Source organism: Thermobia domestica, chromosome 11 (genome assembly GCF_964235325.1).
Source record: "Thermobia domestica chromosome 11, izTheDome1.hap1.1, whole genome shotgun sequence".
NCBI lineage: Eukaryota > Metazoa > Arthropoda > Insecta > Zygentoma > Lepismatidae > Thermobia > Thermobia domestica.
In genome coordinates this window covers 6,544,663-6,571,845 of record NC_137464.1, presented here as the reverse complement: position 1 = coordinate 6,571,845, position 27,183 = coordinate 6,544,663, and the positions used below count along the sequence as shown (strand labels likewise).

At 37.2% G+C, this 27,183-nt stretch overlaps 1 protein-coding gene across 2 annotated transcripts in view; it reads right to left on the bottom strand.

The window, feature by feature from the left end:
* LOC145663849 (uncharacterized) overlaps window positions 1-26,857 on the bottom strand; it is a 54,843-nt gene extending 27,986 nt beyond the window's left edge. Inside the window, exons 1-7 of one of the 2 annotated variants that reach the window (XM_081729971.1) lie at window positions 26,320-26,857; window positions 24,118-24,441; window positions 20,436-20,717; window positions 14,562-14,981; window positions 12,299-12,871; window positions 9,595-9,996; window positions 3,411-3,482 (exon numbers count right to left, since the gene is read on the bottom strand). In XM_081729971.1, the coding sequence (XP_081586097.1) occupies window positions 3,411-3,482; window positions 9,595-9,996; window positions 12,299-12,871; window positions 14,562-14,981; window positions 20,436-20,717; window positions 24,118-24,441; window positions 26,320-26,520 (2,274 nt within the window). In that variant the 5' untranslated portion in view covers window positions 26,521-26,857. The remainder of the gene's footprint in view (window positions 1-3,410; window positions 3,483-9,594; window positions 9,997-12,298; window positions 12,872-14,561; window positions 14,982-20,435; window positions 20,718-24,117; window positions 24,442-26,319) is intronic. The other variant, XM_081729970.1, reaches the window with a different exon arrangement.
* Between the last annotated feature and the right edge of the window lie 326 nt (window positions 26,858-27,183).

Genomic DNA, 27,183 nt, shown 5'->3' with positions numbered 1-27,183 from the left:
CATTTATAATTTTCTTGAGTACTAAATTTTTTCCACGTTTTGTTTAAGGGTTCTGTGAAAACGTTCTATGATATGTTGTTTTATGAAGACACATGCTCAAAATTGAAAAATTTGCAAAATATAATCTCTCTAGGACTTACGGTTTCCGAGATATGGCTCCTTAAATCCCCGAAATCCGAACTTTTTTTTTTGGGGGGGGGGGCAATATCTCAGGAACGGTAAGAGTGACGCGATAAATTCCATCACCTCTTTCAGATAGTTTTTGAAGCTGTGTCGAATGGAGGGCTCAAAATTGAAAAATTCACAAATAACAGACACACACACACACATTCATAGAGAATTCAGTATCGAACTTTTTAAGTTTGTTGAAACAGTGTAAGTTTTCATATTGTTTTGTATGCACTTATTACACTCATGTGTAATGGAATGGAAAGTGTTTTTTATCTTTCCATGCGTAGTATACAGGGTGTTTCAAAATACCACCGACAACGTTTGGGAGGTGATTCCTGACCCCAAAATAAGACGAAAAGTATAGACCAACCTGGGAGCAGAAATTCGTCATTTCGGAGTTATAGGCTGCCGAAAACATGAAAAAAATGAACTTTAAAGGTCCATAGCTCCATAAAATACAAGCTTCAGAATCTTGCAGTACTTCCGCAACAATTTTTAAAGAGGTAGTGAGCACTTCAGATTATATGTCCGTAACCAAACTGCCAATACAAAAATTGATGCGTGAGTACCTTAGGATTCTGAAACACGTATTTTTGGATAGAGCACATATTAGTTCCTAAGTTAAATCTTGAGCCGACTACAGTAGGTCCCATTGTTTTGTAGCTATGAACCTTTAAAGTTCATTTTTTCATGTTTTCGGCAGCCTATAACTCCGAAAGGAAGCATCTGTGCACCAGGTTGGTCTATACTTTTCGTCTTATTTTGGTGTCAGGAATCACCTCCCAAACGTCGGTATTGTTTTGAAACACCTTGTATATTCTTACTTCAATATTTCAGCATTACGAACTCACGATGCCATCGTCTAAGGCAGGTATGTCAAACTATATGTTCCAAGTGGGTTAAACAATCACCATTGTACAATAATACAGGACGAAAGAAAGAAAGAAAGAAACTGAAAAAGTCAATTTTTCATACTTAAGCAGCTATCTGAGGACATACAAATTTTTGTTATTTTCTCCAGGTGAACCGAGAGCAGCATGCGATCCCTGAATTGGACACGTCTGGTCTAGGCCAACTAAATCAGGGATCCAAAAATTAAACCACGAGAGCAAAACACTGGATAAACAATGAGATTATACTATAAAATTTTGGAATAAAAGTAATAATAATTATTTATTTATTTTGGGTTTTAAATTTCGACCGCAGTAGTTATTGTAGGAAATTTCCATAACAAGGAACTACGCAGATCGGCAACATTGAAACATGTGGCGGACACAATTAAAAACGGATATATTATGATGATGCATTAACACATCAAATAATACTTTCGACAAAGTGTGTAATGCGCTGCTATTACAGACCTGTAGTATAGCGCATTACACTATATGTAATATGGATTTTGGTTATTCGCGTGGAAATTCGCGTTATTACTCAGTTCAAAATCCCTTGTCATCGCGAATTTGAAGCTTAAAATATATACCAACGATGCCTGTTGTTCTGTACGGCTACGAATCATAGTCACTTACTCTGGGGGAAGAACGCAGACTGAAAGTAATTGACATGATCCTAAGATAAATAATCGGACCCAAGATGGACGTGAATGGGGAATGACGAAAACTCATAACGAAGTACTGCATAGTTTATACAGTTTACCAAACATTATTAGGGTCATCAAGTCTAGGAGGCTTCGGTGGAGAGGTCATGTAGCCAGGATGGAAGAAAATAGGAACGCTTTGAAAGTTTAGACTGGAAATCTAATCAGAAAACGTCCATTAGGAAGACCTAGGCAAAGATGGGAGGACAATATTAAGATGGATCTAGCAGAAATAGGAATACGAAGTAGAAACTGAATCCAGTTGGCTAAGGACAGAAGTCAATGGACACCTTTTGTGAACGAGGCACTGAACCTCCGCGTTCAATAAAGTTAGTTAATATTGTAGAATTTCTCAACTACAAGTTGCATCTGTTGCCATCAAATAAATGCTACTTCTTTAAGTTATTGTAACGTACGATAAAGCAAATACTTAAGTATTAACTAAAATGTACATATGCTTCACAACGACTAGAATAAATTTTCAGTACACATCAATACTTCTACCAGTAAAGAGCTTTCCGATTTAAATTGAAAAAGATCCAACCGTTAATATGCGAGGGAGGGTCAGAAACTAAAGTCACAAGGCCGATATTTCTAGAGTTTGTTATAGAGAAATGAGGAGTGTCCGGTAATTTTAATACATGGAGTTGACAACTATGCAGAGTTTCAGCCACCTGTCACTAGTTGTATGTAAACACAAATAGCGACTCGTTTGAAAAATTGTCTCACGAAGGATTCAGCTCAGTTATCCAATTTCTGTGGGCGGAACACGTAACCGCGGCTGAAATTCACCAGCAGCTAGTAGATGTTTACGGAGAGATTGTAATCTCTCATCAGCATGTCGCAGAATGGTGTCGAAAATTTGCGGCTGGTATAACAACGAGCGCCTGCATACAGCCCAGAAGACATCCACATTGCAGAAGCAGTTTCGCTGGGGCATCATCGACCACCCTCCATACAGCCTGGACCTCACTCCAAGCGATTTTCACCTGTTCTCGCACTTGAAGGACCACATAGGAGGCCATCGCTTCGCTTTAAGCGAAGAGGTAAAACACTTCATGACGGCGTGACTGAACACGCAAGGACAGGATTTTAAATTTCTGGGCTTTTGGCATTTAAGGCCATTTACCCCGTCACGTTTTGAGGGATGACGTCCCTCGGCGAGCACACTATTCGGGGAAAGGGAAGGAAGGAAGCGGCCTGGGACCTATAGGTTAAGCACCACCCCGGCATTTGACTGGTGTGAATGAAGAAAATCCAGGAAAACCTCATTCAGGGTGGCTGGCCTGAAAAAGCGTTGTACACTTTTTCGACCGAGTGGCTTCATCAGGAATCGAACCTGGTTTACTAGAAAGGAATCTTCAAACACATCCCACGACGCGACAAGTGCTTCAACTGATACATAGACTATGTCGAAAAATGACCTAATGTATGTACTATCTGTTGGCTGTATTGGTTGTATGAAAGAATACACACCCGTTTTACTGCAGGCTTTGTAATCTTACTTTTTGATCATCCCTCGTATTATTGAAATGTTAACCAATTTTTTTCTCTTTAAAGACTTTTCAGCACATTTCTAATGCAAAAGAAAAAATCAATGTGCAATATCTATTTTTAACCTATAAATAAATAAAATTTCTCTTACCACTCCATCACAATCGCCTTGGCACTTACTGTATACATCTAGAATGAGTCTATATTTGAATCCTGCTACAACCTGAAATAAAAATAACAGGTAAACATCAAGAAAACAAAAGTACACAGGTCAAACGTTTAGGAGAACAAGCCAAAGAAATTGCAAAAGTAAATCTAGAAATTTTGCAAAAATTACGCATTTCTGATTGATGACCAGTGCTTTACAGACTGTATGTGATTCACGCTGAAATATTATCATGGATACGTCTGGTAGGTAAAAACTCGAAAATTATAGCACCGCAAAGCAACTCCAGTAGTGTTTTGGTGATGCTCACGAGATGGATCTGAGTTATTGTAGTAATGTGTTGAATAGGAACAATATTGCTAGTGCATGATTTGGAGAAGCCTGTGACTTGAAAAGCCCTTGGGAAAATGGAAGCAGGCAGGCAAAAAATGAAATGAAATCTTTAAGTTTTACGTCCCACGGTGATGCCGGCTAGGCTAAAGGAGACGGCGATGATTAGAAATGAATGAAATGAAGAAAGTGAGATGAAACGGGACAACCCCGAAAAAACCATGCACACGGTGTTTGTCCACCACAAAGGTCACTTGGCGCGAGCTGGGATCGAACCAAGAACCCCATGCACCACAGGTGAACATCTCTACCACTGAGTTACCGCGGCCAACGGGCAGACAAAAAGGCAGATACCACAAGCCTTGTATATACTTCCTGGTGTTATTTGTGAAGAAAAAGTAAGAACTATTTGACAGAAGCCAGGACAAGAACGTCCACACACAATGTTATCGACGACAAACTTCAACTGACCTAGAACGTGAGATTTTCACGGAAACAGGGCATAGGATATCAACTCAAAACAATCCGCAACCGACTACGGGAAAGTGGTCTCTACGCATCAGGGGTGTCCACAGGCAGGTTTTCGAGTGCAGGTTGCGGCTACGAGATTCTATTGGGGGGATGAGGACAATATTTCATTGAAAATGTCACAATCGAACTTTTTCGATTACAGTTTTCGGATCAAAATCATTAAGTGAAGAACCATTGATGGAAACTGCCAGCAAATCAACCAGTGTGTCAGTCTTCAGTGAATTCCTAGAGGCAGTCATGGCTCTGCTGAGACTGCTGACGCCGCTCTCACATGAAGCAATACTCATTGGTAAAACTGCACAAAATGTGAGAACTGGAAGCAAATGAGGCAATCTCGTAATGAAGTTTTCACTGTAAATTTTTTTCAGTGTCTGATTCAGCGTCAATGAAGGAAACAAGTACATATTCTGCCCACTCTACTAAGAAAAGATCCACTTTTTCACTGAAACTGCGCAGCCGTATCAGTTTAGGCTGAAACCACTACTACTGAACACTAGTTGCCAGCTCTAAATTTCTAGTCGCCAATGGCGACCTGGCGACCGGAAATTTTGCGCCCTAGTCTATAATATACGGAGAAAATAAACGATTCTATCTCACACCAATTACTCTATAAAGAGAGTTCTACTGGTCTGAAGAAATCTATTTCCCTGACTTCTCCCTGCCCTTTGGCAGGAAATTCCCTGACTTTCACGACAGGTGTCAGATGACGTTGACATATAAATAAGAAATAAATAACGGTGAATATTTATATATGAGAACATTTATTCTATACAGACAAATAATAATCAATTGCTCATACGTACACTCATGTCCAAAATGATTTGTCGCATATCTATAACTGTCTTCTTGTAAGAATATAATTTGATAATGATTTTGCAGAGTACTTTTAATACTGGTACTATGTGTGTAATCGGGATATGTATATTTGTGGTAAATTTCATATGAAAAGAATTATAAATACGAAAATTAGGATGAGTAAAACAAAATGTTGCTTAATGGAAAAGAAAGTTTTATTTTCGTTTTATTGTTCTTATTTACTGCTCTTTTGACATGAAATTTACCACATACATGTCTTTGCTGATTATACACATTAACATTGTAAGAAATACCGGGCAAATTCGTTATCAAATTATATTCCTACAACAACATATTTGTAGACATGCGACAATAATTTTGTACATGAGTACATTCCACTTACTACCCATAAAAATCCGAGCAACGTTCCATACTGTGATCATTAATGGTTGGCTAAGCTGAAATTGGTGTACAATTTATGTTAAAAAAATATACCGGTATGTATTTTATAAGATCTCCCTTGATTTTCCCTGACCAGTAGAAACCCTGAAATACGAATTCAATCATATACAAAGAGTGAGAAAATGAACGACTGAACCATGAATAGATCCTCAGGGCTCCCACTACGCTACCCACCCCGCTCTCTGAAAAGCCATACATTGCATCCTGTATAACGAAGTCTTTGAATAACTGCATAAATATAGTACGGTGTTCAAGATGGTTGATGGGCAAACTACAGTAAAACCTGTCTTCAACGGACCCTTTATTAAACGGAAATATTTCACTGTCCTATGAATTTACTGACGACAGTCGTGTTAAATTCCCTTCACTAAACATATACTATATTACACGGACAACGGAAATCAAAATAAGCCTCTTAATGAAAAATTTCAAGTTTCGGAGTGCAGCATGTAGAAAGTTTTTAGACATCCTATGAGAGGTTAGGTATATTTTTTAGTAAAACAGACACTGATGTGCAAAACCGAAGCAAACACGACGGATATACAGTTGAGGATTATGCGAAAAGTCTGAACGGAGAACAGGAGGTGAAGGAAGAAGAGAAATAAAGCATTGAGTTGGAAGAAGAGTGTAGACTATAAGACGTATCAAGGTTCTGTCAAAAGTTTAAAAGGAACTGCAACATCTGCCTTACGTCGAAATGACACTGATATGCTTAATGTGGTTTCTGAGGCTAAAGTCTTTGTGTAAAGTTGAGCAGACAAGCAGTGTGTGTACAGAAAACCCTGTTTGACTATTGGAAAAAGTCACAGTACATGTACAGTAAGTAAACGTGTGTACAGTACTTCTTCCGTTCATTATAAGTTTGCGTGTATTAATTCGTACTAGAAATTAAACTGTAAATTGACTAAGGTACGTATAACATCTTATTTTATCTCAGTATGCCCATTATATACCACATTTTTTTTTTAAATAGGTATATCTTCGTTAACCGGAAACCTATCTTTAACGGAAATTTTTGCGAGTCTCGTTCGATTCCGCTAAAGACAGTTTTTACTGTATAATAATAATAATAATAATAAATTGTTAAGTGTAAACAATTTGAGCTTCTAATTAAACATGGTTTAACCTATAGTGTACAGCGGCCCGAAGGTTGGTGGCACAAATAATTGTTTTCAAAGGCAATACAATTTGTGTGTGTGTAGGTATTGAAACAAGGAAGGACTTGAAGAAAGAAAGAGAAAAAAAAAAAAAAAAAAAAAAACAGAGATTAGTACTTCTAGACACTCCCAGTTATAAACTAAGCTTATCGCAGAAGATGGGTGGAGAAGGAAAGAAGCTGACACAGTCTTTACCGACTTTCTCTTCTTTCACTCGAACTCTTGTATTAGATATACAGGGTGTATCAAAAGACACTTTACAACTTTGAAAACTCGTGTTGATTTATTCATTTATCTTACAGACATGGTTTTGGTGTTATTTTGTAACAAAATACATCAAGTTTTGACTCACGTAGTACACTAGTTCAGAAACAAGCCACCGCAAGCGCTAGCGGCAGTTGCAGCAAAGATGACTTCCTTTACTGGTCCCGAGCGTGTTAGCTGTGTGTTTTGGTTTGAAGATTCCAAGTTTGCGACAACTGTGCAACGTAATTTTCGTACAAAGTATGGTAAAGATCCTCCAAGTAGGTCTATTATTTATCAGTGGCATAAGTGTTTTATTGAAACTGGATGTTTGGTAAGGCACAACAAATCTTCAGATCGTCCCCGTACGTCTGAAGACGTTGTAGAGCAAGTGAGACAAAGCTTTGTCAAGAGTCCTACAAAATCAACTCGACATGCTTCTCGACAGTTGAGCGTCCTACACATGACAGTTTGGCGTGTGTTAAGAAAAGGGTTGCATCTCAAACAGAGTTGGCTGGTTTAAACCAAAAAACGAAAAATGTTCGTAAAAGTGTAAGTGTTCGTAAAATCTTGATGAATACACATTTGTAGGTTATCACGTTTCACTCCCGTATATTATTCGTATTATATTCAGACCTAATTCCCCATTCATTACTCAAAGAGATTATACTACAAAAGCAACTTTTTTTTAAAAAAAAATATATAAGTTTATGAATGTTTCTTTTGTGATTTTTTTTTTTTTATAGTTTGTTATTGTTGTTATGCAATTGCAATCAAAGAAATTCTAAATATTGTTTCGGTTTAATAATGTTTACTATTGATAAAATACATTCAAATGCCGTACTTTGGGGCAGGGGGTATACAAACACCACGAAAGACATTTATTGAAATCAGAAGTATCTTTTGTAACTATTTCTGTATAAATGGGTCAGAGCCAAAGTGGACTCAAATAATTCGTATCTCTATTCACTTTTCTTACTAATATGCAAATTAAGTCGTTGTATTTCTTTAACTTGGACTAATAAAAGTCGTAGTGAACTAACTTTGACTAAATTAGTTCTTCTGTACACTGCAGTACTTTGAAATTGTCCATATGTAATTCTGTATAATGGTTTCACTTGTGCAACTGATTATCTTTTTCCCTTTTGAAATGACTCTTGACAATTATATTAGCAAGTGTGTAAAGATTAGTACAACGTATTTTATCAGGAGTCCTTCGTGAGTGAGTCGGCAGACGTATCGCATTTGTGGCCAATTAGTCCCGGTTTCGAGTTCAAACGGAGGACAATTTCTCTCGGATGTAAGCCGAACAGCGGTTTGGATTCCACTTTGGGCTTATGTGTGACCCGTTCTAGCATAACCCGGTTGTTGCATAATAACGTCAAGGCGAAGAAAACTTGTTTCTGGCCATATATGATATAAGTACATAGAGCAAATTATTTAAACAAAAAAAACGTTTTTTTTTTTTTTCAATAAAAACCATGGTTTTTGCCAACCCTGATCTCAAACCATACAAATTACAAATGGTGCAAGGTATAAAGGACACTGATAAAACTACTCATAAGGAACTTTGTGTTTAGCAATAAATCGACATGAGATGGGATGTGTGCACCACCAATGAAAGCAACACTGAACTTCTTTAGGTATAAGGTAAAAAACGTAATGTATTTTGCTACAAAATCAGGGGTCATAGTGATCTGGTCTCTTGTAAATAATTGAAAAGTGACCATAAAGTGACCAAAATCTCATCATGCCCTTTTTTTCTTTCACCTCTCTCTCTTTGTTGTTTTGTTTCATCTTTTCTTCTTTACTTCTTCTTTTTGAGCTTCCTCCTTTCTTAGGTTTTTCCTAGTATGCTTTGTAGTTACGGTAAGCAGACTTAGCAGATGTAAACAGCTTCTGAGTAAGTGGAACCAGTTCTGGTCTATTTCCTAATTTCTTCATCCAAGACATTATATTTAACTTAGCATTAAGAGTTTTCAAAGCCGTAAAATATTCAAATTTATCACCTACTCTTAAGAAGAACCTACAAGAAGCATAACACAAGACGAACATAATGAACGAGACAAACACACACACACAAGGTTGAGCAGAGCGTTAACTATTACGAGAGGAAACTAAAAGACTACTATGATAGAAGAAATAATAGACACAGAAGGGGTCTCAACCCCACCTCGAGAGCTTAAGCATCCACCAACCATCCACTGTGCTTTAGAAAGAATAAAAGCTGAAGTGAGAATAAAGCTGAATGTTTCACATGTGGCAGCAAGTACTGAAGCGTTCAGAAGAGTAATGAGTAACAAGTTTCTGCCTTTTTCTCCATTTATTTTTATAATATTGTTCTTAAAAACTGCCAATGCAAAACATAAATCACACGAAAAAGCTACCTTACCTCCCAAAAAAGTAACTTTTAGTGACAAATTGGAAAAAAAGTAACTTTTAGTGACCCACTTGAAAAAAAGTAACTTTTAGTTAAAGAAGTGACTCGCTATGAGCTCTGCAAAATGATACCAAAACCATGTTTGTTAGAGAAATGAACATATCAATATGAGTTTTCAGAAAGCCTTTTTGATATACGTTTTTGACATAAAGTCCTTTTCGATTGACACACAAGTTATGATTTGTAATTTGAAATTTTTAGCATTTCTTACCTGTTTATACGCCTCATGCACCTTAAGTAACCTATGGCTATACTGATAATCGGCAAATGCATCCATCATCTTGACAGCATAATCTGTGATCTCTTTTACATGAGGATCATTGGGATCAACTGCTACTTCACTGCCGACTTTGTGGCCAACCATGTTACCAGAGCGCACTGACCGACGATGTCTTCCTTTTAATTTGCTCAATTCGTTTCCTGTTTCAGGAGAGCATTCCGATTTCACAAGCTTCCTCTGCACTTTCATCCACGGCTGGAATAAAATCTGTACTTTACACAGATGAGTTTCTGAGTCAATGTTTTCTTTGCATTCAGGTTTCAAATCTTTGTCTTCCGCGCAGGCCGACATACCTACTCGCATAGTGATGTGATACAACATTCCGGCAACAACCTGAAATAAAGGGGTTATGATTTAACAATAATTATGTTGGAGATTTTTTTTTAACCTTACGTTCTAACTTTTTTCCTTCGATAGAAGGCACTAGTTTGCAAAAAAATTAATCAAGTGAAATTTAACTCTATACACGTTTATTTTGTAAACGCTGTTTGTGAGGGAGAATCAGAAATAACATTATAAGCCCGATATTTCTGGACTTTCGTCTATTACAGAAGAATGAGGGATATGCGATAATTTTAATACATGGAGTTGGCAACTGTGCGGAGTTTCAGCCACCCGCAACCTATTGCGCTAGTTGTAGGTAAACAAAAATGGCGGTTCGTTTGGAAAACTGGTCTCGCGAAGAAGTCCGCTCAGTTTTTCGATTTCTGTGGGCGAAACGTGAAACTGTGGTTGAAATTCACCTGCAGCTGGTAGAGGTTTACGGAGGAAATGGCCAGGACTTCTCACAAAGGGCGTAATCTTTCTTCACGACAATGCGCGCGCACATACAGCACAGGAGACCACCACGCTATTGAAGCAGTTTCGCTGGGACATCATCGACCACCCTCCCTACAGTCCGGACCTCGCTCCAAGCTACTTTTACCTGTGCCCACTACTCGCTCCAAGCTACTTTTAGGAGGAAATAGCTTCGCTTCAGAGGAGAAGGTGAAACACTTCTTGACAACGTGCCTGAACACGCAAGGACAGGGTTTTTACCAGGAAGCAATCTTCAATCCCATCCCACGATGCGACAAGGTATCTGAATCGATATGGAGACTATGTCGAAAAATAACCTAATGTATGTAGTATCTGTTGGCTGTATTAGTTGTATGAAATAATATATATACACGTTACACTGCAAGCTTTGTAACTTTAGTTTCTGATCATCCCTCGTATATCGTCAATTAAAAGATTTCTATCTTACGTGTGAAACTAATTTTTAAATAATTCTAAATTACGAGAAAGAAATACAGTGAAATATCAGTATAACGAAATTTTAGACACCTCGAAATTAATTTGTTAAACCTTTTGTTATACTGAAATAGGTCAATTCTCACGAACTAACTTATTATTATATCCACTGCAGAATTACATTACTTCAACATACATTGAAATACAGACAAAGAAAATTTAATACAGTATTTACTACATAAAACGAAAACTACACATAATAAGAGTTGAATACACTACATACACTGATGCCATACTTCTTCGTTACGCCTTTCTTTACCTTTCTCCATTTTCAGAAATATTTCGCGTTTCTTTCACAGAAAATTGCTGCTTCTTGTTTTACTAATACTGCCGTTATAGAGTCACCACGCACACTAATATACACGTTTTAAATAATAGTTGTATTTAGTTTTTAATAAACAAAATAGTTTTAATATACATTTATTAAAATTTAATAATAATGTTATTTAAATAGTTCACAGAATACCAAGAGACAACATGATACGTAATCAAATGCAGTTGAATTCGTTCCTCTAGTCGCTGCCTCAAGTTAAGAGTTTGGGGGGAAATGTTATTCTGACAAATACACGGTGATAATGAGAAATGAATGAAATGATGGAATGAAACGGAAGAACCCCGAGAAAACCCACGCACACGGCGTTTGTCCACCACAAAGCTCACGTGGTGCGAGCTGAGATCGAACCAAGGACCCCATGTCCCATAGGGGAACGCTCTAGCACTGAGCCACCGCGGCCCCTAATGACCCTAAAATTGTCGTAAGAGGAAATAATGTAGGTAGACATTCAATAACTTTGGTAAGGAGACGAGAGAAATGTTTCGCTACGAAGTTATAAAAAATGAGAGGAAAATGACAACCTGGAAGGCCAAGGAACAAATTAACAAGATGAAAAATGGCAGTGAGGAAGAAGTCATTGGAGGAACGTTATATATATTCACACGCTAGAATTATGAAATCTTTTCGTTTAACGTCCCACGATTATGTCCTTTAGGCTAAGGGAGACGGATGATTAAGGCAAGTAAATGATGATGGAAGAAATGGTGGAATGAGAAAGTGGGAAAAACGGAAGCACCTCGAGAAAAGGAACGGAGATGATGTTATCCACAACAAATTTACTTGTCCGGGAATCGAACCACGGATACCCCACACACTAGAGGTAAGCGCTTTACCACTAAGCCACCATGCCTCCAGACACCTTGGAATTAATGATTGCTTATAATAATGAACCAATATAACCTCACTAATGAAACGGTTAAAAAGATACTTATCCACGAAACGAAGTTTATTTTTTGTATTATTTTTCATATGTGAATTTAAAAAAACTAAATTGACAAAACTACTTACCTGCTTCTTAGCAGAAACTATTTCCAAGACGACACGTTTCGACGAATCCTCATCATACTCGTCCAACGTAGAAAGAGCAAACTGTGCCATTTCCATTATTTTGTCATTTTCGGATTCATCCACTTCTTCTAGGCCTCCTAATCTCTTATGAGCAGACCGGGACACCCTTGTGATTTCCTGTTGCTCTTCAGTCGTTGAAGTTTCACCGACCGACTGTTCAGTGACTGGGTCATTGAAGAGATCATCTGCTTCCTCGTTATTCATCTCATTCTCAGGATCATTTACCTCGATCGAGCTTTCAATTTCCTCCAGATTTACCTCTCTATTTGGATTCTCCTCAAACTCAGTTTCAAACACATTTCCATAATCCACGTGTTGATGATCAGACGTGGTGCAATTATTGCTTATTAGCTGCAGAGACTTCTTCCACGGTTGCTCTACAAACTCTATTTCGCAAGTAACCTCACTGCCTTCTTCGTTCAAGGAACACAGCCGTCGTTCCATACGAGATGACTTGGTACATGTTGTTTCAGCAATGTCCAACAGAAGGATATATTTTATTCCGTTCACAACCTACAAAACAGTAACAATAATTTGATTAAAGATAGCACCAAATCATTTACTTAATTATTAACAAAGTTCTAAATACAGCTGGACGATGTATACGATAATAATAAAACGTAACACTACGTAGTAATGATACGTATAACGTACTGGAACAACAGAAAAATCACTCACTTTTAATATTTTGTAGTAAAATTGAACCATACTCTAAGAAGAACTTGGGATATTTACGTTTATTATTATTATTATTATTATTATTATTATTATTATTATTATTATTATTATTATTATTATTATTATTAGCTGAAAGCGCATCATTCACATATGAGCATGAAACTTCTTGTTTACTCCTCACAACATCTGTACATGTCCCTTTAGAGTCACAAGTGAAGGACGTCTTGTTAAAAGTCCGTAAGGGATACCATAAAGGGGAGATTTTTTTCGATTATTTTTTCACTATCTCGCACCATTTGCAAGATTTGAGCCTACTTCCGATTGGAGTTTTTAATTCATGTACAATCAGTATTTTCGTTCTTCTTGCATGCAGTATGTAATAAGCAAATACATTACACACACAATTAATTATAATGTCAGTGATATATGGTGTTCACTGGGCAAAACACTCCAAACAATAAAGATCCATTTTAGACTGGAGAAATGGTTATCCCTCGTTTTTCTGTATCATTTGGCCATTAAACAAACGCCGGAGAGATATACTAACCCCGTATACAAATATGTGGTGTTGGAATGTGTAACTCGTAGGATATGACGCTTTACTTTTTAGAATTTCAATACTTCCAGTATACCCCTAAAAAACGTAACAAAGAAATAACGGTCATTTTTTTAAAATATTCAATTAGAACTGAACAATCCATACAAAATTTGGAATCGACCAGTAAAAACGGTATCTTTCTAGAGCTTGTGGTTTCCGAGATATCATTGTGAAAAGAATTGACCACAAACATATAAAACCTAGCATTTGAATATATAGATTTATCAACATAATTGAAAAAATAAAATGAAATCTTTAAGTTTAACGTCCCATGGTTATGCCGGTTAGGCTAAAGGAGACGGTGATAATGAGAAATGAGTGAAATGGTGGAATGCAGAAAGTGGGAGGAAACGGGAGAGCCCCGAGAAAACCCACGAGCATGGTGTTTGTAAGACTATTCATGGCTTTGGATTAATTGTTTTAACAAAAGAGACACTGACCAAAGCTTAAAATTTACTTTATTTTAAACTATAATTTGTAACTGTTTCGGATATCTAGCATATCCTTCTTCAGACACTATCGACTTCAGACACTTCAGACGGTGTTTGTCCACCACAAAGTCCACACGGCGCGAGTTGGGATCGAACCAGGGACCCCAAGCACCGGAGGTGTACGCTCTACCACTGAGCCACCGCGCCCCCTCAACATAATTGGAATAAGGACAAGAAAAACTAGAAGGAGTATTAGATCTTATTTTTTTTCAATTAAAACTAATTACTTGAGCTAAATTACTTAATTATCATACATGTATACACTTAATACTAGTAGAATTAAAAAGAAAAATTATTTCTAGACTGAAGGGATCTTCAAAACCTGATCTTCCGCCTTAAACCTTCCAGTCTAAGAGTTTATTTATTTATTTATTCTACTTATGATCTATATAGGAACTCTTTCATCACAAAGATACTAAACAGGAAATATGGTTACCTGTCTTTGCGCCTTCTTCACTCTGACAACATTGTGTGTAAATACTTCATTGGAATTATGATCATAATGCGCCACACCCAATTCTGCTAGCTTCTTGATTTTTGGATGATTCACGTCAACTTCTTGCGGGCATCCTGCGCAAAACGCATGAGCTGGTTCAATGAGTGATTCGATAATAGGTTTCCGATGAACAGCGTACGTTTCTAAAATCCTGGATGCTCCGATTTCTTCTGAGCACGATGGTTCCGAATACAAAGTATCATTCATCCATGGCCGGCGCCAGCCAACTACAGTACACAAAATTCTACTCTTAGACTCATCAACCGGACAGTTTTCAGATTGTGGAACTGATTTCAAACAAAATGTAGACACAAGGCGTAACGTAAACGTTGTTAAGGTACCCCCAGAGCCAGTTGTAACCTAAGAAAGGAAATAATATTGCGTTAGAATGTAGTACACCTACTCCCACACTGGTACAAGTTTCATTATAAAACTGAAGGTTTGGTACACAGATAAGAAACTCACACAGTAAAGTACAGGATTATACATATTGCCATTACAATACACATATGGATAAATGGCGAATAGATTTTAAAATTGTGCATGAAAATCACATGAATTGTCAATCCGATCATGCAATATAGATACATACAAAACAACACATGAATGGTTATTTGACTTTAATCGAGTTCCTTCTAACTTTGAACAAATTTTCTAAATTATATATGACATTCAAATATATTCATTAAGTATTATTATTATTCAATGTTCATTATACATCCATAATCGTAGAATATTTTTCATTACATTAAAATAATTCATATTCCACCATTAGATTTCATAGAAGCTGTTTCCAGAAGTTAGCATTACACGTTCGATACAGTCATAATTAAAATAATAAATTATTATTTCTCATCAATCTTCTTAACTTTATATCAGAGACAAAGAATACTAATACTATTGTTTCAGCTCACCATAACATCGATTTTCGAATTCATATGTACACCCATGTCCAAAATTATTGTCGCATGTCTATAAATATATTGTAGGAATATAATTTGATGACGAATTCGCCCAGTATTTCTTATAATGTTACTATGTGTATAATCGGCAAACATATGTGTGTGGCAAATTTCATGTCAAAAGAGCGGTAAATAAGAGCCATAAAACGAAAATTAAACTTTCTTGTCAATTTAGCAACATTTTGTTTTACTCATTCTAATTTTCGTATTTATAATTCTTTTCCTATGAAATTTACCACAAATATACATTTCCTGATTATACACATAGTATGAGTATTAAAAGTACCCTGCAAAATCATTATCAAATTATATTCTTACAAGAAGACAGTTATAGATATGCGACAAGTATTTTGGACCTGAGTGTACATTATGTATCAATTATTCCAAATACAGTTACCCATAAAAGCACTGATACAGTTGGATTTTGCATTTGGTAAATGTTGATCCGAGGCTTTGATTAATTTACAGCCTCATATGTAATTTAAATTATTGATCATAAACACAAACTTACATGTATATCTTCAATTCGGTTATTTACTAATAACGATTCGAAAGAAAAAAAGTTTTCTTAGATTTTCATTTTAACATTTTATTATACAGATCAAAACCCAGTTTTAGCACTCTGAGTTGCGGATCGAAACCCCAATTGCCACTTTTCATATATATATATATATATATATATATATATATATTATAATGCGCTAGGTTCAGATTCAGTTCAGTGGTGCATTAGAAGAAAACAAAATTTAAAGAAACATACAACGATAACGTGTATTTTCTTTGTTCATTTTATTTGTTTATCTAGGGTAAAAGTGCTATATTTATACACACAAGCTAGTTATTAGAAGAAAAAGAAGAAAATGTAATATCGAGTGTCATAATAAATCTCTCTCTTTTTAAGTTTTACGTTCCACGGTTATGCCGGTTAGGCTAAAGGAGACGGTGATGATGAGAGATGAATGAAATCGTGGAATGAAAAAAGTGAGAGGAAACGGAAAAACCCCGAGAAAACCCACGAGCACGGTGTTTGTCCACCACAAAGTCCACACGGCGCGAGCTGGGATCGAACCAGGGACCCCAAGCACCGGAGGTGAACGTCATAATAAATGTTGTAGATAATGACAATGATTATTTTTCCGTTGCCAGGAAAAAGTGTTTATTGATTGGTTGTTATGGCAGTGTGCTAATATTGACTTGGTTACTAAGGAAACAGTTCTAGTTTTCATGTACATGTTTACAGTTAATTGATAATATATAACGAGCCAAGACATCGTGTAATACGGACTGTACCATTATTGCTATAAAGTGATAGATAATTATTGCGAAATATAGGGTGTTTCACGATCACCAGTGTGTGATCCTTCAGTAAGTTTAGTAGTTGGTAACAGCTCATTATATACGGATTTTAATATAAGATTTTAACTATTTGAACTGTGGTTTTACAAACAGTTAAGTTTTTGTATTCTTACAAACGCCTACCTAGCTAATTACCGAATCCAACAAAAAAGGGCCAATATCCTATTTTATGCGATTTTCTCAAATGCTCTAACTCAATGCCTCATTCCAGTAGACTTCAGTACTACAACTAAAAATATGCGTGCTTTCCATGTTCGTAACATCTTAGACTACTCTGTTTAATAACACGGATGTCATACAGTGAGCCATAGCTTCGCATTGTGTAACTTCTTCCCAATCATCTGTTTGCTTAACACCTAATATTGTTCTCAAAACTGTTTCCGGAAACCCTCAGCCTTTCCTCCTCTGTGAGTTATCGATCAACCTTCACGTCCATACAATACAACGAATAGAATTATGGTTTACAGCAGAGAATTTGGTCGCCCAGTAGCCACATCGGAGAATTTGGTCGCCACATTTTTCTTCGCAATTCGAAGGCAAAGTAAAGGCCAAATACCTACCGCTAAACTAAAATATATGTTGCCATCGGCAGTCATAAATTTCGTGCCTTGATTAACAGACATTTTCTGGAAAAAACATTTCAAATGATGTATTTCTTCCTGGACATTATTTTCGCCCTGTGTAACAATGTTTATAATATTGCATTTCCATTTTATATTGGGTATTAAATACAAACAATATATTGTACTGTACAACAATTTCCCAAAATTAGTAGAACTCTGACGATGAACGCAGTCAGTCCATTAGAAACGTTAAGTTAATGAAATACACAGAACACGGATGGAATACCATAAAATGAGTTTACTTAAGGAGTGTATCGAAAAGTAGTTAGCAACATTGCATATGTCAGGAAAGTCAGAAGAAAAGATAAAAAGTAAAGCAAACCCACATTTTTATTAATAGAGAACCTCTATGTATCTACATGACAAAGAAAATACAACTTACATGTCCCGTCGTACATATGAACGTAGTTTCTGTTTAATTCCAGCCATTAACCGTTGCACAGTCTCGACGGTGCATTTCCTCGATGCTGCAGCCCAGTTTCTCCTGAAGTCCGCCATGCTGCGCACTGGTTTATCATTCTTTCGGAAGTTGCGTTTGACAATTGCCCAATATCTTTCGATTGGACGGAGTTGTAGGCAGTTTTGTGGATTCATGTGTTTCCCTACAAACTCGATGTTCTGTTCATTGAGCCACCGTACTCTCGTCTTAGCATAGTGTGCTGCTGCTAAGACGGGCCGAAACAAGGGGGAGATTGCATGCCTTTTATACAATGGCAGCAGTCTTTTTTTGTAGACATTCCTTTCGGTACACTTCTGAGTTTATGGTGGATTCTGCATAAAAAATAGCGGAGCGCAAACCACATGAGCAGATTGCCTGCCATACCAGTACTTTTTCCCCAAATTTTTCCACGTCAACGTACCTGTGTGCAGCACATACATTCCCAGTATTGCGTGCAGTATAATATTGGGGTCCCGGAAGTGTTTTTGAGTCCTCTTTTACGTACTTTTCATCGTCTATCAACACACATCGCTCTGATGACTTTACGATGTTGTCATACAGCTTGCGGGCTCTTGTTTGTGCCGTTTGTCTCTGCTGTAGTGTTTGTTTCGCACGTTTTTGCTTCTTATAGGTCTTCAAATTATGTCTGGAGTTGATACGCTGAATCATTCCTATGGACGTTTTCGCTTTGGTAGCCAAATCCCGCACAGACATTGATGGATTTTGGTGTATCAACCGCACAACTTCACGGTCGAGTCCAGGGTTTCTGGGACCCTTTTTTCGCCCGGATCTCGGCATATCTTCAAAGCTGTAATGTTCACCGAATTTCTCAATGACCGATTTCACAGTTGTATGATGAACCCCACACTTTTTTCCAATCTGATTGTATGTTATGCCTTTGACGGTGCACCAATTGTGCAAGATTTCCCACTTCACTTCGCGTTTCACACGCGACATTTCCCATTCAACTCGGAACACAGCAACAAGCACGCAGCTATCCGTTTATAAGACTTCAACTGACCAGGTGCTTCTAGGTTTTGGCGTCTATGCAACCTCGCAAGTGCACACCGACACCCCCAATGTTGCTAACTACTTTTCGATACACTCCTTAATTACAAATATTTCCGTGAAAATTATGTGGAATACATAAACCTGGTATTTTGTTTGTTTTCAGGTATCCCTTTTGAATTGGTCGCTAAGGCTCTCCATTACATTTGTCTATTACATGTAAAATGTATTTACGAGGAGTTTGGATAAAATCTCTGATTCCACAGAATGGAGTCTGAACATGACATAAGGTAACCAGAAACACCACGCGGGTTGTATTTATTTATTTTTGATCGCATAATGCTAATAGAAAAAATGAATAAAAGTACTACTGATTATCAAGTTTTATTTGAAAAATTATATCCCCGCATTTCCTCGGCCTATGGCCTCGCACCTCTTATGTATCAGCATTTGCATCAACAGTGAATTTCGTACATTTCCTCTTAATATTTCCTGAATTTGGCCAGCTGGTGACTTTGCCCATAGACCCCTGCGTTTGCTTGGCTTACGGCCTCGCACCTTTTAAACCCACAATTCTACCGAATTTCATGTTTCTTTCCCTATTTCAACTAACTCAAAGATAAGATTCTGTATCCCAAGGAAACATCCATTTAAATAACATGGGAAATTTCTTCATCCTCCCTTTAGACACCTTAAAAACCAAAAATATTCACTTTTGGCAATTTTCCTGTGGGTTAGTCCCGGAAGGCTACAAACATGCCAAATTTAATCATTGTAGCCCTACAGGAAGTGCCCAATAATTTTGGGGTGTAGATGTTCCATACAAATAACATGGGACAGATTTTTTAATTGCCCATAAAAACACTCTAAAGTTGGAAATTTTTATTATTGGTGATTTACTTAGGTAATGATAACGAAAACGTACAGGCATACAGAATTTGAAGTTGTTGTTCCAATTTCAAGTATCTAAAATATGAGATTACAGGAGGGGGGGGAGCCAATTTACATAACATGGAGAATTTCTTCATCGCCCCTTTAGGCACCCTAAAAATTAAAAATATTCACTTTTGGCAATTTTTCTGAGGGTTAGTTCCGAAAAGCTACAATCACGCCAAATTGCAACTTTCCAGGTCGACCGAAAGTACCCCTTTATTTTATGTCAGTCAGTTCATTTAGTTTCATATGTATATGTATGAAGAACAATACGTCAGCGAGGGTAAAAGGAATCCCGTGAAATGTAACACACATTGTTATTAATGATAAAATTTCCATGAGCGGTCCAAGAAAAGAATAAACAAAAACCGATTGGTGCTTCTCAAGGATAAACATTTCCAGTGCTCTAATGTTAATGTTACTGAACCCTAGTCGTAAAAAGATCAACCTCAGGACATGAGGCAAGTGTGTTCAAAGATTAACAGAAACTTACCGTTCTATCAGCACTCATCACATCTTGCAGTTTTCTAACAAACTTGGAAGAAATGAGGCTGCTTATGTAACTGGCTGCATCTTTCGCTGCTTCGTTGATTTCAATGGCTTCCGGAAGAAGAGATTCCTCGCTGTCCACTGGGAAACAACTGGAACTGCTTTCCAGAACGACTTCCGGTGTCTTTTTCACTTCCAGTTCACACACCTCAAGCTCTGAGGCGTCTCCACCGTCTTCCTGAGATTTCGTTACTTTTATAGTCAGGTAATATTTCTCTTCACCCAGCTGTAGAACAAGTGAAATACACTTGATTAATTACAATATGCAAACATACAGCCATGAGTAAGTTATTAGCTATCTGAGTCTTTTATTTCTATTTTTACTTTAGTAGTAAGTACAATAATTACTAGAAACCATACACCCCGATGGCAGAACTTTCTTTGTCTTTCTGCGATGAGCTTTTGTAAGTCAAAAATTTTCTGCAGGAATTCCAAAATAAAAAATCAAGATCAAGTATTTTGAACTACTATACGATGTGAATAAGCATCAAAAAAAGCGCGTTTCACTTTTTAGCTGCATAGAACTTGCGTCGAAATCCCGACTGAAAGGTCAAATTGTCTAATCAATCTTGCAAAGTCCCAAACACGCACTTGCCCGCCTAAACAGCAGAAGCTAAAATTTGATTAGAAGATGGATGGATTGCAATACACTTCGAAGTCCAATAATGTCCAAATCGAGTATTCACATTTTCCCACTACGTAAGTCAATTACATAAATGTTATAATCTCCATGACATGTCACTTTCGTTTCGTAAAGAAAATAGAAAATAACAACAATCGTCAGTTTCAGCAGAAGAAACACTTGTGCTTATTAAAAATACACTTTACGTGACGTAAAAAACAGTTCAAACTACATTTATGCGAGTCATCCGTGCATTTAAGACATCTACACATAGCAGGCATGTTTTTATATTTTTCTGTTGGATATTTTTTTCCTCTGGCAATTTTTCTGCACAGGTGCGACAAATTTTCTGGAATCACATAGCAGATCGCGGCATGTTCTGCTATGGGGCCATACACACACACACACACACACACACACACACATATATATATATATATATATATATATTAAAACTGACAACTTACCAGTACAAATACAGGGTGTTTGAAAACAACACCGACAGTGTTTGGGAGGTGACTCCTGGCACCAAGATAAGACAAGAAGCATAGACCAACCTGGATGCACAAATCCGTCATTTCAGAGTTAGAGGCTGCCGAAAATATGAACTTTAAAGATCCATATCTTCAATACTATGGGACCTACCGTAGCCGGGTCAAGACTTCACTTAGGAACTATTATGTGCGTTATCCAAAAATATATGTTTCAGAATCGTGCGGTACTCACGCAACAATGGGTTTGCTACAAGCATATAATTTGAAGTACTCACCAACTACCTCTATAAAAGTTGTTGCGGAAGTACCGCAGGATTCTGAAACGTGAATATTTAGGTAGGACACATACTAGTTCCTAAGCGAAGTCTTGACCCGACTACGGTAGGTCCCATAGTATTGGAGCTACGAACCTCTTAAGTTTATTTTTTCATGTTTTCGGCAGCCTTTAACTCCGAAAGGAAACATTTGTGCACCCAGGTTGGTCTACACTTTTTGTCTTGGTGCCAGGGATCACCTTCCAAACGTTGTCAGTGTTGTTTTAAAACACCCTGGATAAAACTTAAAAGTTGTGAGCTAGTGTATAGTGATCCCTAAAATTTTAACAGCTCACTGCTGATTTTATTGCTTTGTATAGCAAACAACACTAAAATGTACACAAAAATCTATGATTTATCACGAGATGGAACTTTATTATCTTCCATAAACTCAGAATATCATTGTCTTTTATTTGTTATGTTGTTGCTGACAGTGTTCTAAACCAAATAAATACGTGTTTGGTATTTGAAATGAATAATAAAACATAAAACAAAAACAAGTAAAATTAGTAAGTGTGCTCCTCTACTAACGAAACAAAAGAAAAGTTTGGAAACTGTTACGGAGATTTCTCTGCCTCACAGAATGCTACAGAACTGGTTCATAGAATTTCGTTGCGACCTTAGGAAGACGAACTATCTTGAGCGTTAGGCGCGTTTAAGTATCTATATATACAAAAATGAAAATGAGTGTTCGTGGTTTCGCACCGCTTGAACCATACCACCGATCTCGATCAAATTTGCAACATACATGAGGTTCGAGCCTGGGAATGTTTTTATCATTTCACTTTGACGGTGCAACTAAGAGGAGGGATGGGGGAGATATATTAAAATGACCGATATTAGTATTGAATGCATAGTTTTCGGGGTCGCTAAGATGAACAATGACACTTCCGATGCCATTTTAATCAATTCATCCCCGCATCTTGGGGGAGGGGGAGATAAATAAAAATGACCGATATTAATGTCGAATCCATAGTTTTCGAGGTATCTGAGATGAAGAGTGACACTTTCGATGCCGTTTAAATCTAAATTCAGCCCACAATAGCAATATTTAATTTTTGCTGTTATTTTTGGGTCTAGGTCAAAACCCCCACAGCCAAAACCCCCACACTCAAGAAATGTCAAAACGCCCACACGATCGGTCATAACTCCCACACAAATGGACAAATCCCCCAAACGCACGAACGGTCAAAACCCCCACAGCCAAAACCCCCACACTCAAGAAATGTCAAAACGCCCACACGATCGGTCATAACCCCCACACAAATGGACAAATCCCCCAAACGCACGAACGGTCAAAACCCCCACAGCCAAAACTTCCACACTCAAGAAATGTCAAAACGCCCACACGATCGGTCAAAACTCCCACACAAATGGACAAAACTCCCACACATAGCAACGGTCACAATCTCCACATAAATGGACAAAGCCCCCACACAAATGGACAAAACCCCCACACAATCGGACAAATCCCCCACACTCTGAAAATACCGTGATTGCACGTCTTTGTTGCGGCTCTTTACTACGCCCACTTTAGTGTTTTTGTCATTACAAAACAGTGCAAGAAGAATAGTTGCAACATCGGTTTAAGTGGAATAAAAAATGTTATTAAAAAGTACAAGGGCAAGACATACAACCAGGATCATTTCAGAGTGTGGGAGATTTGACCGATTGTGTAGGAGTTTTGTCCATTTGTGTGGGGGTTTTGTCCATTTATGTGGGGATTGTGACCGTTGCTATGTATGGCTGTTTTGTCCATTTGTGTGGGGGTTATGACCGATCGTGTGGGCGTTTTGACATTTCTTGAGTGTGGGGGTTTTGACCGTTCGTGCGTTTGGGGGATTTGTCCATTTGTGTGGGGGTTATGACCGATCGTGTGGGCGTTTTGACATTTCTTGAGTGTGGGGGTTTTGGCTGTGGCGGTTATGACCGTTCGTGTGTTTGGGAGATTTGTCCATTTGTGTGGGGGTTATGACCGTTTGTGTGGGCGTTTTGACATTTCTTGAGTGTGGGGGTTTTGACCGGTTCCCTTATTTTTACCTAAAACATGAGGTAAGGAATTGTGCATTTGAAGTGTTTACTTCAACCCAGCGAAGAGGGTAATCAACGCTAGTAGATAGTATAATTCACATCTGAATGTGATTAATTTTATTCCTACAATATATAATCTCGTAAACAAAAATCTATTTGTCTTACCTTCTGCTTTGCGGACAAAATCCGCAGCACAGTCCTTGTTAGTTTGTCTTCCTGCTCTAACTGTTTGACTGCCGAATTAGCAATCGCAAGGATTTCTCCATCTACCCTCAGCTCCTTGAATCCTTCTCCCTGTACGGGAAGCAGACTCTCCTGTTCTTTGTTGGCACAAACTGTCTTCTCCTCCACCAAAACTTTTTCCTGAGAAACAGAATCTTCTGTCACAACAACGTGACATATTTGTCCGCTTTTCTCGCATCTCGCAGATTCGTTGTCAGCACAAGTGACGTCAATGTAAACGGAAAGAGTATCAACACCATCTCCAAGCTGTGGAAAAATCAAATATAATGAATGATTTTAGTTGAAAATATAGAGAAATTGACATGTTACAAACTAAAGAAAGAGAAAGAAATATGACAAAGAAAGAAACTAAAATAAATTTTAAAAAAGTTGAGAATGCTCCAAGAGCATTGCAAGAACGAATACCACGGACAGAGAATTCAATAGCGAATTTTTCAAGTTCTTTGAAAACGAAATAAAAATACAGTGTTAATTCAAATGTAATGCGATAAAATTAGCAAAATTATAAATGAGGAATCCGAAAAGAAACAAAGCAATGAAAAATCCAGTAAACACACCTCCTCGAATCGAACAAGGAATCCTTTGCCCAGAGCACTTTACCAGCGAACCACTATATTCCTTATCAAGTGAAGCAATAGGGCCATCCACTCCCCACACAAACTGCTATTATTATCTATAATTCATTTCAGGGTTACGTTCCGTAGTTGACCATCTAGTGCTTACAAGAAAAATATAAAAAGGACACAAAAATTGAAGTATACGTCTATGTCCTTTATTGAATCTATGGCCAATATTTCAGCCACTTCGAACCAAGAATAAGACCGGAAGGAAATTATTGTCCTCAGGTTAGATTACAGCTTTGTATATCTTTTAGCAGAGCATGCACTAAATGAGGAGCTCCATTACTACTTTCAGATTGACTTCAGGAGGGCTCAGTAAATACAGTGTGAATATATGACATAAAATACGAACCAACTTGTGCTAGGTGACCGGTACAAAGCACGAATGCTATCTAATCGAGTTAGAGTAGAAGCGCAGCCAGGGTTCATACAAAAATATTGAACTCAACTTCCCTGAATTTTCCAGGTATTAATTTTGCGATTTCCAGGTATAGTGGAAGAAACTAACAGTAAGAGAACACATAAATTTTAAGAATAATATATTTATATATTTAAGAATGTCCACCCTTCCCCCAAATGAACGATTGCAATTAAATATTGTCAAGAAAATACAGTAAATAAAATTTAAAGTATACAAAACTTTGTTCTATACTTAAACACATTCAAAATATACAAAAATATGGAACTGAATTACCCTGATATTTCCAGGTTTTTACTAGATATGATCGATTTCCCTGAATTATCCAGGATGCTTTCTTCAAAATCAATTTCCCTGAGATATCCAGGTCATCCAGGTTGTGTATGAACCCTGGCAGCAGGGGGGAGGGCAAGCGGCAACGAGATGCGATAGGAAACAGGCGCGTCAGCGATGGGGGTATACAAATAAACGAGGGTACTGGAAGAACATATACAATACTTTCACTCAAAATTCATTTTAATAAGCTGTCCACTGACAGTAATTACTTATATTCACTCTCATTCCTCTCAAGAAAAATGTTTCACATCGTATTTTACCTATGAATTTTCTGTTTGGTAGAACCGTCTGCTCGAGTGAACACCTTCTTCTGAAATAACATTCGATATTTTTCCTGTAAATTTAACAAAAATATGGATCCATAAACTACGTCACCACCGTAGCTTTGTGTACAGTTAAGGAACGACATACCGTGTGTGTAGTGTTAGCTGACCTAGATTTGTCGGACCACTCTTCACAATATTTACGTTTTCTGCACAATCACGATTTCAATTAGATTTCGTTCAAAGATTTCTTTAAAAAGACGATTGTTTCGATAATTTATATGCCATTTTGTTTCTGTATAGAGCTATGACTTTCCTATGACAAATGCCAGGCTTTTAGTTTGATGTTTTACATGTGATTCGCTGGATGTCTTTAAAACTTATCGCACCGTACATTATGATACATACTATGACAAGTACTACTGCTCTGCGTAATAAAATATTCAATGCCCTAAAACTTAGAAAATCGGTTAATAATACTTCGTACCTTTTTTCGAGCGTCTATTATATGGATAGATATGCTTCCTTGACTCCCATCTAGTTTTCCACTCAACTTGTCTAATAAAAATAAAGTCAAATCTTTCAATTGTTCTTCATCTTGAATATGTAGAGATTCGTTTTCGTTGTTTTCACATACACTTGCTCCTAGAAGGAACGCAAGAATTAAAAAATGTTTTATCACAGACATCTTACAGCGTATTCTATATTACTCCTTACTGATGATGGCCAAATATTTCACTTCATTCTGAGATTTCAAACTAAATTCACGTAGGTCACAATAGCACAAAGAAAATATTTTTTATTTCCTCTGTGACAATAGCAAAAACCACGTAATGGCTTCTCTTTGTTGTGGACGTAATTATTCACTACTCTGAAAATATTTAGAAATATTCACATGTGAGTCATTATTCTTCCCACTGTATTTTCTTATTGACGTAGTAAACACCTATGAAAACACAAACTTCAATAAAACAGCTTTATTCTTTTATTCTTTCGAGCAGTATTGCCAACTAATTAATGTGGATTATTTCCTGTAAATTACAGTATTATCACAACAAAATTAACTGTCTTAACCAATGTAAGCTTATTTCCAAAAGATGTAAGATTCAGAAACCCCTCGCCCTTCCATGGTGCAGAAATACATCGTACCACGTAAATTTGGATAAAGGACTGAATATTCATTTCATTAACTGCAATAGTTTCAAAATATTTTCTTGACTCTCGCAAATAAGAAGCGTACATCCACCCTATTTTTAGTTGTCGAGAATTGAATTTTGGTTATGTTGGAAATTTTAATATCTCAACTGAAAGAAGCAGTTAGTTATAAAAAAGAGTGTGTATGTGACAAAAC